This window comes from Oryctolagus cuniculus, chromosome 13 (assembly GCF_964237555.1).
Source record: "Oryctolagus cuniculus chromosome 13, mOryCun1.1, whole genome shotgun sequence".
Taxonomy (NCBI): Eukaryota; Metazoa; Chordata; class Mammalia; order Lagomorpha; family Leporidae; genus Oryctolagus; species Oryctolagus cuniculus.
In genome coordinates this window covers 18,742,860-18,756,038 of record NC_091444.1, presented here as the reverse complement: position 1 = coordinate 18,756,038, position 13,179 = coordinate 18,742,860, and the positions used below count along the sequence as shown (strand labels likewise).

General features: G+C 51.4%; 1 protein-coding gene across 3 annotated transcripts in view; it reads left to right on the top strand.

Annotated features, from left to right (window-relative positions):
- The window catches only part of LOC100340426 (alpha-1,6-mannosyl-glycoprotein 4-beta-N-acetylglucosaminyltransferase), a 16,379-nt gene extending 3,200 nt beyond the window's left edge, over positions 1-13,179 (top strand). Inside the window, exons 2-7 of one of the 3 annotated variants that reach the window (XM_070055112.1) lie at positions 4,034-4,127; positions 4,427-4,473; positions 5,236-7,528; positions 8,735-8,862; positions 10,758-10,911; positions 11,958-13,179. In XM_070055112.1, coding sequence (XP_069911213.1) covers positions 8,758-8,862; positions 10,758-10,911; positions 11,958-13,105 — 1,407 coding nt within the window. In that variant the 5' untranslated portion in view covers positions 4,034-4,127; positions 4,427-4,473; positions 5,236-7,528; positions 8,735-8,757 and the 3' untranslated portion in view covers positions 13,106-13,179. Of the gene's footprint in view, positions 1-4,033; positions 4,474-5,235; positions 7,529-8,734; positions 8,863-10,757; positions 10,912-11,957 lie in introns of all 3 variants that reach the window. The other 2 variants (XM_070055113.1, XM_051821124.2) reach the window with 2 other exon arrangements.

Genomic DNA, 13,179 nt, shown 5'->3' with positions numbered 1-13,179 from the left:
CAGCACTCAAATATGGGATGTGGGCACTCTAAGTGGTAGCATACCTACACCTGCTTCATGATCTGAAGAAACATAACAGAGGGATTCCCTATTAGAAGCTATTCAGCATAATAAAGCAATTTTTTAAAAAGATTTATTTAAAAGTCAGAGTTACAGGGGCTGGCACTGTGGCATAGCGGATAAAGCCGCTGCCTGCAGTGCCAGTATCCCACATGGGCGCCAGTTGAAGTCCTAGCTGCTCCACTTCCAATCCAGTTCTCTGCTGTGGCCTGAGAAAGCAGTAGTGGATGGCCCAAGTCTTTGGGCCGTTGCACCCACATTGGAGACCCGAAAGAAGCTCCTGGCTTCAGATTGGTACAGCTCTGGCCATTGCGGCCATCTGGGGGTGAACCAGTGGATGGAAGACCTCTCTTTCTCGCTCGCTCTCTTGCTTTCTCTCTGCATCTGCCTCTCTAAGTCTGCCTTTCAAATACATCCTTAAAAAAAAAAAGGGCCGGCACCGCGGCTCACTAGGCTAATCCTCCGCCTAGCAGCGCCGGCACACCGGGTTCTAGTCCTGGTCGGGGCGCCAGATTCTGTCCCGGTTGCCCCTCTTCCAGGCCAGCTCTCTGCTGTGGCCAGGGAGTGCAGTGGAGGATGGCCCAAGTGCTTGGGCCCTGCACCCCATGGGAGACCAGGAAAAGCACCTGGCTCCTGGCTCCTGCCATCGGATCAGCGCGGTGCGCCGGCCACGGCGGCCATTGGAGGGTGAACCAACAGCAAAGGAAGACCTTTCTCTCTGTCTCTCTCTCTCACTGTCCACTCTGCCTGTCAAAAAAAAAAAAAAAAAAAAAAAGAAACTCAGAGTTACAGATTGAGAGGGAAGGACAGATCTTCCATCTGCTGGCTTACTCCCCAGATGGCCACAATGGCCAGAGCTGAGCGAGGCCAGAGCCAGGAGCTTCAGCTGGGTCTCTCAAGTGGGTAGCAGGAGCCCAAATATTTGGGCCATCTTCTGGTGCTCCTGGCCATTAGCAGGGAGCTGGGTCAGAAGAGGAGCAACCATGACATGAACTGGCACCCACATAGATGCTGGCATCACGGATAGTGCGTTCTATCCCTATGCCACAGTGCTGGCCCCAGAAAAGCAATATTTTAAAAAGTAGTATGAGAGTTCAGATTGTGGCCGGCACTGTGGCTCACTGGCTAATCCTCCGCCTGTGGCGCTGGCACACCGGGTTCTAGTTCCAGTTGAGGCGCCGGATTCTGTCCCGGTTGCTCCTCTTCCAGTCCAGCTCTCTGCTGTGGCCCGGGAAGGCAGTGGAGGATGGCCCAAGTGCTTGGGCCCTGCACCCCATGGGAGACCAGGAAGAAGCACCTGGCTCCTGGCTTCGGATCAGCTCAGTGCGCCGGCTGTAGTGGCCATTTGGGGGGTGAACCAACAGAAGGAAGACCTTTCTCTCTGTCTTTCTCTAATAAAAAAAAAAAAAAAAAGAGTTCAGATTGTGACATCAGATTGTTCTGGATTCAAAACCTGTCTTTGCCGTTTCTTATCTCTGCGACCTTAGAAAAGTTACTGAGCCTCAGTCTTCTTGTCTCTAAATTATAGATAATAACACCTGCTTCACTTGGGTCATTAAAGATAATTAAGTGAATTAACCTGTAAAAAGAATTTTAAATTGCACAAAATAAGCGCTCAATAAATGTCAGCTATTGTGATGATGAAGTTGTGCTGACCTACTGTTTAAAGACACTTCAAGTAACCAATTCCCTCTGCTCTGGTGCGTGCAGAGAGACTACATGGGGAATCAGAGGCAAGACTCGTGCTAGTTGATGAAAACATGGCTGTGAGACTAGCTGATATTTATTGAGAACTTAGCCTACAAGTGGCAGAGGTAGAATTTAATATATATTTTACTTATTTAAAAGACGAAGCGAGAGAGAGAAAAGATCTTCCATCTATTATTTCCCTCCCCGAATGGCCACAATCGCCAGAGCTGGAGCATGCTGAAGCCAGGAACCTGTAGCTCCATCCAGTCAGTGGCAGGGACCCCAGTACTTGAGCCATCTTCCACTGCTTTCTCAGGGGCATTGACAGGGAGCTGGATCAGAAGCAGAGTGGCTGGGACTCGAACCAGCACTCTGATATGGGATGCCCACAGTGCAAGCGGGGCCTTAACCCATGGCACCACAAACCGGGCCCCCAGAGTTGGAATTTAAACTGAAGACTTGTCAAAGCCCCAATATAAAACACTAACTATTCTGCCTTTACAACGAAGAAAAGCATACTAAACCATTGCCTTTGATTAAGAGTAATAGCCTAAATCCTCCACCTAGTGGCGCCGGCACACCGGGTTCTAGTCCCGGTCGGGGCGCTGGATTCTTTCCTGGTTGCCCCTCTTCCAGGCCAGCTCTCTGCTGTGGCCTGGGAGGGCAGTGGAGGATGGCCCAAGTACTTGGGCCCTGCACCCCACGGGAGACCAGGAGAAGCACCTGGCTCCTGCCTTCGGATCAGCGCAGTTTGCCGGCCGCAGCGCGCCGGCCATGGCGGCCATTGGAGGGTGAACCCTTGGCAAAAGGAAGACCTTTCTCTCTGTCTCTCTCTCTCACTATCCACTCTGCCTGTCAAAAAAAAAAAAAAAAAAAATTAAAAGAGTAATAGCCTAAGCAAGTGTGGAGTCAAACAGTGGCTAACAAGGAGAAAATCACTAAAGGAGGTCTTAGTGGATTTCGGTGATGTGCCCAAGCAGTGGGTACAGTCTGAGAAGAGTCTGATTCAAAGTAAGAATTCAAGGGCTGGTGTTATGGTCAGGTTAAGTCGCCTGCAGGGCCAGCGCCCCATTTCAGAACTGCAGTTTGAGCCCCTGCGCTCCACTTCCAATCCAGCTCCCTGTTAATGTGCCTGGGGAGGCAGCAGGAAATGGCCCAAGTGCTTGGGTCCCTGCCATCCACGTAGGAGACCAGGATGGAGTTCTTGGTTCCTGGTTTTAGCCTGGCCTAGCCCCAGATGTTGTGACCACCTGGGGAGTGAACCAACAGATGGAAGGTATCCTCTCTCTCTCTCTCTTTCAAATAAATTTTTTTAAATATTAAAAAATAATACATATTGTAAAAATAAGGATTCAGTGGCACTAGAAAGAGTACATTCATCAAATATGGAGGAAACTGCTTGTGTGTGACTTTAGATGCCTTAAATACAGCATATGGTTAAAAAAAGTTAATCTAATGAAGTTCAGGTGGAAGCTAAGTACTTTTCAATTCAAGATAATAGAAACAAAAAGAGTAGCCTAGAAACAGACTCGGTGGCAGCTGTCTGAGTTGGAATCCTTGTCCGTCCTTGTAATAGCCACGTGACCTTGAGTATATTTGCTTCATCTCACCAAAATTCAGTTTTCTTCTCCAGGTCATAGAGTTGTGGGGGTTAAATGAGATATTTATGGAAAGCACTTAGCTCTGCACCTGGAACACAGTAAACACTGCACGAGGGGCCGGCGCTGTGGCATAGTGGCCGCTGCCCATGGTGCCAGAATCCCACATGGGTGCTGGTTCCAGTCCCAGCTGCTCTACTTCCCATCCAGCTCCCTGCTAATGTGTCTGGGAAAGCAGCAGAAGGTGGCCCACCTTCGGATGGGCCCAGCCCTGGACATTGCATCCATTTCAAGTAAATAAATAAATCATAAAAAGAAAAAAAAATTCAATGAACATGAGCTACAGTTAAAGCTGGAAACATTCATTTGAATCAGTACTTCTCAACCTTGACAACAGACTTCTTGCTGGCATTTTACAAAACGCCTGTGAGCTGGCCCCACGCCCAAATTCTTATTCACTCCAAGGTGCAGTCCGGGCACTCCTGTATTTTTGAAAACGAACTCCAGGTGACTTGACAATTTAGCCCAAGTATTGAGAACCACAGATTTTTATCAAGGGCCAGTAAACCATTGACTGCAGGCCAAATTTGACCCCTATTTGCTTTTGTAAATAAAATCTCATTGGAACACAGATATGCCTGATGTTTGTGTATTATCTGTGGCAATTTGTTTTTCCTTAACTGTAGGAAAGTTGATTAACCATCCACAGCGGTGACTTCAACCTCCAGGCCTGGCCCAGTACTGGTGGAAGTCATGAGCAATTCCGGAAGTGCAGAGCCGGTGAGTGACGTGTACATTCTCAGCTGGATCCTGGCACGGCTTCATCTTCGTCTCCACAGGTTTTCCCCAATAAATGAGTCTCAGAATCTTGGCAGGGACTCCAAGCGTGCACACATGTCTGCTAGGGGTGTCGTGTTGCTGCTGGCTGGGGTAATCCTAATTCAGTGACTCGTCGCCTTAAATTCCACTCGTGTCTTCCGGTGTTATGAAAGCCACGTCAGCGCAGGCAGGAGAGGAGCTGGAGTCCCATTGCCCTCTGACCCCACCTTCCTCTCCCTCTGGCCGCTTTCCCCCTGCAGGGGCAGCTGAGCAGTTGTGACAAAGACTGTGACCTTCAAAGTCTAAGGTATTTATTACGTGGTCCTTTACTGCAATCTTGCCTGCTCCTAGTGTAGAATACAGTCCCTGGGCCCTCTACGCCACTCGGGGGCAGTATAATCTCATTACATGGCCAAGATTCGGGGCACTAATAAAACAAAATTGACTGCAAAACCAAACACACCAGGAATTACAGAAATTAATGTAGTTTTCCTACTTACAAGCTCCTTTATCTAATTTTCAAATATGCACAATTCTATTCTATCTTGGAAACTTCTATGCCAAACACTGCCCCTGCCTCTATCTGCCATTCAGAACGAGTGAGAACAGCTTTGGCCTGTGGTCTCTGTCTCCACAGCATTCATGTATCTCCAAACTCGGGCTTCAGAACACCAGTCGGGGCTGGCGCTGCAGTGTAGCGGGAAAAGCTGCCACTTACAGTGCTGGCATCCCAAATGGGTGCTGGTTCAAGTCCCGGGTGATCCAGCTCCCTGCTAATGCACCTGGGAAAGCATCAGATGGCCCAAGTCCTAGGGCCCTGCACCCATGTGGGAGACCCAGAAGAAGCTCCTGGCCCCTGGCTTCGGATAGGCCCAGCTCTGACCACTGCAGCCATTTGGGGAGTGAACCAGCGGATGGAAGATCTCTCTCTGCTTCTGTTTCTGCCTCTCTGTAACTCTGCCTTTCAAATAATTAAATAAATCTTAAAGAAAAACAACCCACCTGTCCATTGAAATGTTGATCCAGGGTAGCCTATGACCTCCTAATTACATTTTCTTGTATTTTCCAGGAGAGCGCATCCTTGAAGCCGTCTTCACTACGACACTCCACTTCCTTGATCCCCAGCCTTTTCTCTGGCTACTCATGGTGAAAAAGCTCTCTGTTCCTCTATAACCTGTGTTCTCTTCGTCTGCTCTGTCTAGGATGCGTATCGCTCCAGTAGGTGCTGGTCTTGCTTTTGTTTGTGTAAATACTTATTAAACCTACAAAGTTTGGAAATCAGATTGCTGATTGGCAAGGGACATAACCTTGGTTTAGTATGAAATGGGGCCAGAAACTGATGCTAAAGGAACAGGTTTGCTGGAGCACCTGCCAGACGGGCAGGCCAGAGCAAGTACGGGGAGGGGCACAGTCCTCCCCAGCCCCGTGGTCCCACACTTGGTGACCAAACTGGGGGCCAGGCTTGAGTCTAATGTGAGATCCTGCCTTCCGTCTGCCCCACCAAGGAATACCTGCCCCATTCCTTTATTGTGGGTCCATAGCAGCTCTATGGAGAGGAAGAGGGAAGTAGGGAGGGAGGAAGCGAGGGAGGTTGGTTTTGCACTGCTAACTGTAAACACTTCTACTTGCGGCTTATTGTAAGCTACTTGTAGCTGAGAGTTCTGGAAACTTTAAGTGTTTTCCACGCCGAAGGAGTCTGAACTTCATTTGTTTTTCTTGTGAATAATATTCCATTGTATGTAAGCATTACTTTCGGTTGCTTTTTATTTTTATTTTATTTATTTGAAAGACAGAGAGACAGAGTAAAAACTCCTGCCTGCTGGCTCACTTGCCAAATGCCTGCCACAGTGGGGGCTGGGCCACCCTGAAGTCAGGAGCCTGGAACTCAATCCAGGCCTCCCACCATGGGTGGCAGGAACCTAAGGACTTGAGCCATCATCTGCTGCTTCCCATCAGGAAGCCGGAATGGGAAGCAGAGCCAGGACTTGAACCCGGGCACTCTGATCAGAGATGCTGCATTAAACACCAGCTCTGCTTCCTCCTTTTAGCCACTATGAATAAAACCGCTGCAAACATGGCCCCAAGAGTATCTCTTTAAGACCCTGCTTTCAATCCTTTCGCTATATGCCCAGCAATCCTGTGACAGTTCTGTTTTTGAGGAACCATTGTACCATTTTTCCACAGCAGTTGCACCATTTCTCGGAGTTCAGCCGTGTGGCCCTCTGCATGTCCTTGTTGACAGTTATTTGCTGTATGTATGTATGGGGGGGTGTATATGTGCATGTGTGTGTACATATATATATATATAGCAGCCGTCCCAGTAGATGTGAGGTGGAGTCTCTTGTGTGTGATCTGCACTACCCTGACGACCATGTTCAGCGTCCTTTGAGGTCCTGACTGGCCATCATTGCTGGGAAGCTGGAGCCGGGAGCTGGGCCTTGGAGTAGAACCCGGGCATTCGGTTGAGGAGCACGGCATCTTAACTGGCAGACTAAATGCCCACTCCCCCTTTCAATGCTTGATGTCACAAAATTATATCTTCATACACTGCATATCCAGAAACAGAGACGAGTATTTGGTTTCTAAAATTGTGTAGAAAACAAAATATGGAGCAACAAATAACAATTAAAGTAACACTAGCTTTTAGACTAATAATTGTATGTCATATTCAACCTTTTATGGTCGTTTGAACTTCTATGCAAACTATTTAACATTCGAGAGAGAAGGAAGAGGTGTTTTGAAACCACCAGGAAGGAAAAGGAGGAGAGAGCAGAAGACAGAAGGGAAAGAGGAGAGGGGATGAGAAGCTGGTTGGCCCAGCCTCCCTGAGCCCCGCTGTAGGACTGGTTTTCTCCCTGTGCCTTGAACAGAACACTGCCATTAAATTAGCTCATCTGTAGGAGCAGACTTCATTCTTCCGTCTTCAAAGCTGAATGTAGGCTTCCTGTTTTCATAACTGGACCAGACCCAGGAAACGCAGGGGAGCAAGTGGAGTATTTGGAAAGACTTGCAGCCTCTGGCACGGCTAGAAAGCCCTTCACACAGCTTTTCCCCACCCAGAACTGTTCTCTGTGCTGACTGGTCCCGCTGTACTGCCTGCTCTCCATTCAGAGAGAACAATGGTTGCCGTGGGGTGTCTCCAGGAGGGAGGAGCAGGGCTGGCTGATTGAAGACCCGCAGGCTACCTGCTCTAGTCAAGGCCCAGCCCTGCAGTGACTGTTCTATTTTCAGGAAAACCCCTGCCCTACGCAGAGCTTCAAATTGCTTTTTGTGAGTGTGTGACCCGAGAAACAAGACGAAACTACTGCGGTGGACTTACAGCTCCGATTCCAGTGACCTGGCTACTCTGACTGACCTTCTATGTCAGTAGCCCTGGTGGGGATAGGCCACACACAGGCAATGAAAGACTTGTACTCTATCTTCTTTACTTAACTCTCAGGCATAAGTTCTGACAACACTCCTACCATGCCAGCCCAACATGAGCTTGGAAGGAGACGTTGAAGGAAGCAGACAGCATAATGGCTGGGAGGTAGAATCAGCAAAACCCAAGAAGGGCTCTTAATTAATTGATACTGGAGACTTGAGAATCCAGAATAGCACTGGGCCCCGTAGCCACTGCTTTTGTTCCCTTTCTTGGGGACTGTTAGTGGAGAAGCAAAGGGTCCTTGTCTTCGCGCAAGAAGGAATTCAGGCTTGAGACAGAGTAGTGGAAAGCAAATAGCAAGGTTTATTAGGGCAGGGACATCCATAAGAAGGATGGGCACCTCTCCAGACAGGACCTGAGAGAGTGCGCAGTTCACATTTAGGCCGGGTTTTTAAGGGGATGGGTCTTGCCTTCCCGCCTCTGCCTCTTCTCCTTCTCCTCCTGGAACAAAGGACCTTTTGGATGTAAATACGAATAATTCCTTTCTGAGTTTTCCCCCTGAAGTTATCAGACAGGGGAAGCCTGTGATTAGAGGAGGGATGGTTATCTGGTTATCCCAGATAACCCTGGTTATCCCAGGGTAGAAGGGGCAGGACTCCCTGGAAGGTCAGGATCTGGGCAGGTTGTCTGAGTGTTTGAAGTTGTTTGAAGATCCTGGGCTGCACCTGGAAGGTTCTCAGGATGACTTTGAGATGTGGATGCTGGACCTTAGGCCTTTGTCACACACACATAAGCTCATTTCTGACTTCCTTCCTAACAGGGACGACACTCTTTCTGCTTAGATCCCCACTCCGGGAGCGTTTTCTTTCCTCCAGCACGACCCCGTCTACTTCCTTTTCTCCCCTTTCCTAAGAAAGGCACTTGACTTCATTGGATAAGTGAAGGCAGTTTTCATTAACTTCCTGCTGCAACCAACTAGAAAATCACAACACAGCGGAAACCCATTCAGAGTGTAGAGGCAGCCTAGAGTTAATCTAGGTCTTTCCACCGGAGAGGGCAGAATGTAGGGTGACAGTATCAGGATGGTGGGAATCGCAAGGATTCTGGAAGTAGGAACAGAAGGCAAAAAGGCAGGAAAACAGCACCCAGGTCCACCCGAGGGAAAGGTTCTTTGGATCCATGCGCTGCCCACTTTTCTCTGCAGAACTGCGTCCGGGCCCCGGGCTCATGCGCCACTGCGTTTGGAAATGTGTCGTCGCAATCCTGGCCTCAGTACTCCTGAGTGTCTTCCTCCACGAGCAGCTCTGTGACAACGGATCCGAGCTGTTTGGGGTAAGCAACAGAAGCTGATGTTGGAGCCAGTTTCTGCCGAGTTAGTAGGAAAGTGGTGAACAAGTCTGGGTCTTGTCAGTGGGGGTCACTCCAGAATCACTGCAGGTTTTCTTGGAAAAGAGAAGGATGATTTAGAATGAATTTTTATAGATGAGAAGGTTGGGTTAAGAAAAGGCAACTTGCCTCTGCCAGTCTCCCAGCCAAATAGAGAAAAATATAGCAATTTTGCTGTAACTGACAATGGTGATAGTAGGGACGGAGGAAGAAAGGGGGAAACGTCCAGGGGGAACTGGAGGAGCTGTGACATAGGAGAGATCTGAAGCTTGAGAGCTACCATGTGTGGCAGCCAAGAGTCCTCGGGCAGTTGAGATGAAATGGGAGTGATACCGAGACCCCACAGTCTCCTGTCACTCCCTCAGAAGTCCTCTGAGGGCCCCTGCTTTGTGGAAGGAATCACCGGAAACCAGCCGCTGACAGTTTAAAATTCTTAAACCACTTTTCAGGGGCCTGAGAAATATAGACAGGGCAAGGCAGAGGAGAGGTCATGGTAAGTGTGGTCGGGACGGGGCACAGGCGGCTCTTGAAGACCCCACAGCCCGGAAGGGCCAGCAGGTGCTGGGGAGCAGCTGGGCGTGGGCCACCTCCCTCCCCAGGGTCCTCATGTCCCAGTTTCTCACACCAAGTGGAGTCTCCTCCCTCGGTTACAACATCCACAAGTGGCAGGAGCAAACCCCAGCCCCATGGGCTGAGACTGGGACTCCACGTTTGCCCTGGGGCACAGCTTGGGGAGTGGGCCGTGGGCAGAGTGCTGGCCCACGTGCAAGGACTGCAGAGCCCAGGCACCGTGGGAGAGTTCCTGAAGGGCACGGCTGGGAGGGGCCTTCAGCAGGTCCTGCAGAACCTGCACAGCCCAGGGCTGGTGACACTGACCTTGGCCAGCCTGGTGAGGGGAGGCAAATTAGAGGTGGGCGTGGCAGGAGCAGGCCCTGGCTGACTCCGCTGATGTCCAAGGTCTTTCCACGGGCATTCTGTTACCAGAGAAGTAAAGGGTCTTTGTCTTCACACAATAAAGAATTCAGGCGTGAGACAGAGAGTAAGTAAAAAGCAAAATAGCAAGGTTTACTAGGATAGGGACATCCATGAGGACAGATGGGCACCTCTCCAGACAGGACCTGAGAGAGAATGTCCAGTCGCTCAGACTGGGGGAGAGCAAGGTTACATGGCTGAGTGGAGAGAGTACACCTGGGCAGGCCAGGCGGCACATCAGCAGAGAGCAGAGGGCTGAGCGAAGTCCAGTTGAGGCTGGGGATTTTTAAGAAGATGGGTCCTGCCTCCCCCCACCCCCTCCTTCTCATCCTCCCAGACAGAGGACTTGTTGAATGTAAATACGAAAAACTCCTTTCTGAGTTTTTCAGGGGGAGCCTGGCTGGCATCGCCCCGTTAGAGGAGCCTTAGAGGAAGGACGGTTGTTGGGGCAGATACTGGGCTGTACCAGGAAGGTTCTCAGGTAGAAGGGGCGGGGACCCCCTGGAGGATCAGGATCAGGATCAGGACAGGAGGTTTGAAGTACAGATACATGAAGGGTTACTGGGATGACTTTGAGATGCAGATGCTGGACCCCTGTAGATGTCAGTTCCTTAGGCCTTTGTCATACTCACATAAGCTCATTTCTGATTCCCTATCTAACAATTCCACGTGACCCTGGGGGCTCCACCTCCCCTGCTCACGGCCCCTACTTCTGCAGGAAAGCCCATGTCGGGAGAGGCATTAACTGCGCCCTGACACACAGCCACCCTGGGGTCCCCAGCCTGTCCTAGAAGGGGGACCTGTCCCCCAGCTGACTCCAGAAGATCTGGGCATCAACCTCAGCCCTGACCCCTGTCTGTCCTCAAAAGCATGAAAAGACTGTGGTTCGGCAGATGGTTCGGGAGCAATTCAACTCTGAAGTCAAGAACCATCTGGAAGCCTTCAAGAAGATGCAGAAAACCTCCCCTGGGCTCCAGCACGCCAGCTACAAGCTGCTGGCTGGAGCCCCTCCCCAGGAGAAGAGTGAGTAGGCAGGGGAGGGCCAGTCAGGCTGGGAGGAGGCTGGACAGGAATTTCACCAGAAATGGGAAGGTGGGGAGTGGGGGATGAGGAAGGCAGGGCTGGGAGCCAGGGCTGCGCCGTGGGCCCTGGTGCAGGTCAGGGTCCTGAGTGCGTTTCCCTCCTGCCTGCCCACCCCTCAAGTGACCAACAGGAGAATGGCCCCCAGGCCACAGTGACCCTGCAGAGTCACACCATAGTGAAGCTCGCTCGTGGCAGACCCCCGAGGAAGCTGGTGGGAGCCACAGTGTTGCGGGCTAGGTTGGGCCTATGTTAATTTTCAAGACTCTCGCCTTTTACTGGGAGAAGAATTCTGAGGACAGGCACAAACACGGCATGCAGTGTGATAAACTTTATTTACAAAGTGAGAAAAATATACAGGTACATTAGAGCTTTATTTCGGGAGAGTGGGCCAGGGAAGGAGGAATACCATACTCTGCTCTGTTCATCCTGATACCACAAGGAAGACAGCACAAACTTCCATTCTACCTGGCTTTTTTATGAGCATGGAAAAAAGGAAGTGTTTACATGGTACCACCCACTTCCTGGGTAAGAGGAAGTACTTCCCTGGGAGGAATCCCCTGATTGACAGGTAGGTGAACACAGCAACAGAGTGCTAGGGAGGTGTGGCTTCCAGCTAATGAACGTAAATTATCTAAGCTTTGCCGCATAAATGGGAGAAGGCAGCGGGTGGAGGGGAGATGCAGACCTCAGGTTGCAGAGCATGGGCGGCCACGCCCTGGGGTTTCCCTGCACAGCCTGCATCCTCATAGCTGAGGTGACTCAAGGTCAAGGCCAGGCTGGGATGATTGCCACACTAGCAAATGGACCTTTGGCACGTGGCAGCCTTCCCCACACAACCACCTTTCAAAGGATGGGTCAGATCCAAGCGCTCTGACCAGGATGGCCGGCTGAGGGCAAACCGGTGGGCGTGGCGGTGCGGGCGGGACCTGGGAGGGAGCCTGGGGCCCCGTCCCTTCTGTGGTGCTGAAGTCCCGTGTCTCCCCCAGAACTGCTGACCGTGGGCATTTCCTCGATAGAGCATCCTCACGGGAGCCACCTCCTGGACACCTTGCACTCCCTGTTCCAAGCTACCTCCGACCCTGAGCTGGCTCATATCATAGTGCTAGTCCACCTGTCAGAGCCTGACCCCCAGCGGCTCTACAGAGCAGCTGCCAATATCTCAGGCCCCTTTGCACCGCACCTGGAGTCCCGGAGGCTGCTGGTGGTCAGCGGTCTTCTGGGCGACTCCCCTCTCCCGCGACCCCTGCCGCCCAGTCAGTCCTCGCCCTGTGAGGCTCTGCGCTCCCGGCAGAGAGAAGGTCACGCCCTGCTCATGAACTTCGCCAGTGAGCTCTCAGAGTACTTCCTGCTGCTGGAAGACAACACACAGTGCACCCCCAGGTTTGTTTCTGCCATCTACTGGACGCTGGTGGCCTGGAGGGAGCTGCACTGGGTAGTCCTGGAGTTCTCCAGCCTGGGCTCCGGGCAGGTTCTGCGCAGCAGCGACCTCCCTCGCTTCACCTCTTTCTGCCTCCTCTTCCCTGAGGACGCTCCTCTACGCTTGCTGCTAGCAAATTTCCGCTTTCTCTTGGGCCAGAGGGTTCCAATTAGATTTGCTCCCTATCTCTTCTACCGCACGGACGACCTTAATTCCCAGTACACATGTTGTTTAGAGGAAGAGGAAGAAGATGGAGAAGAGTATGAGAATCCCGAGAAACCCAGCAACCCTCCTGCCACGCTCTACAACACCATGATCGCGTTGTCCAGCTCTCACCTCCCCGAGTACGCCTACCTCCCGATCCTAAGCCACTTCCAGACGGAGAACGTCATTCCTGGGGACACCTACACCTTGGTGTTCGATCTTCCTCACAGGGTGGTCCAAATACAGGTGCTGACCGGCCTCGGTGCCCAGGGGCTGTACCACCTGGAACACGGGCAGGTGGAACTGGGCTATGAGCCCGTGCTGGAGGGAATGGGCTGTGCCCACTATGTGCTGCTGGGCCCCCTGGTGAAGGGCAAGTGCAACCAGAAGGTCCTGTACACAGCAGGTCTCATGGGGGCTGTGAGGTGTGTGCGGCTGCTGGTAACAGCCCGACAGCACTTCTCTGTGACCATCAGCCAGATCAATGTCTGGACTAGAGATGAGGAAGGGTAGGGGTAACAAGGCCAGTGTTCGGGGATGGGCTCAGCACTGATGACAGGAAATTAAAGCTTTGAAATTCGTCAGGA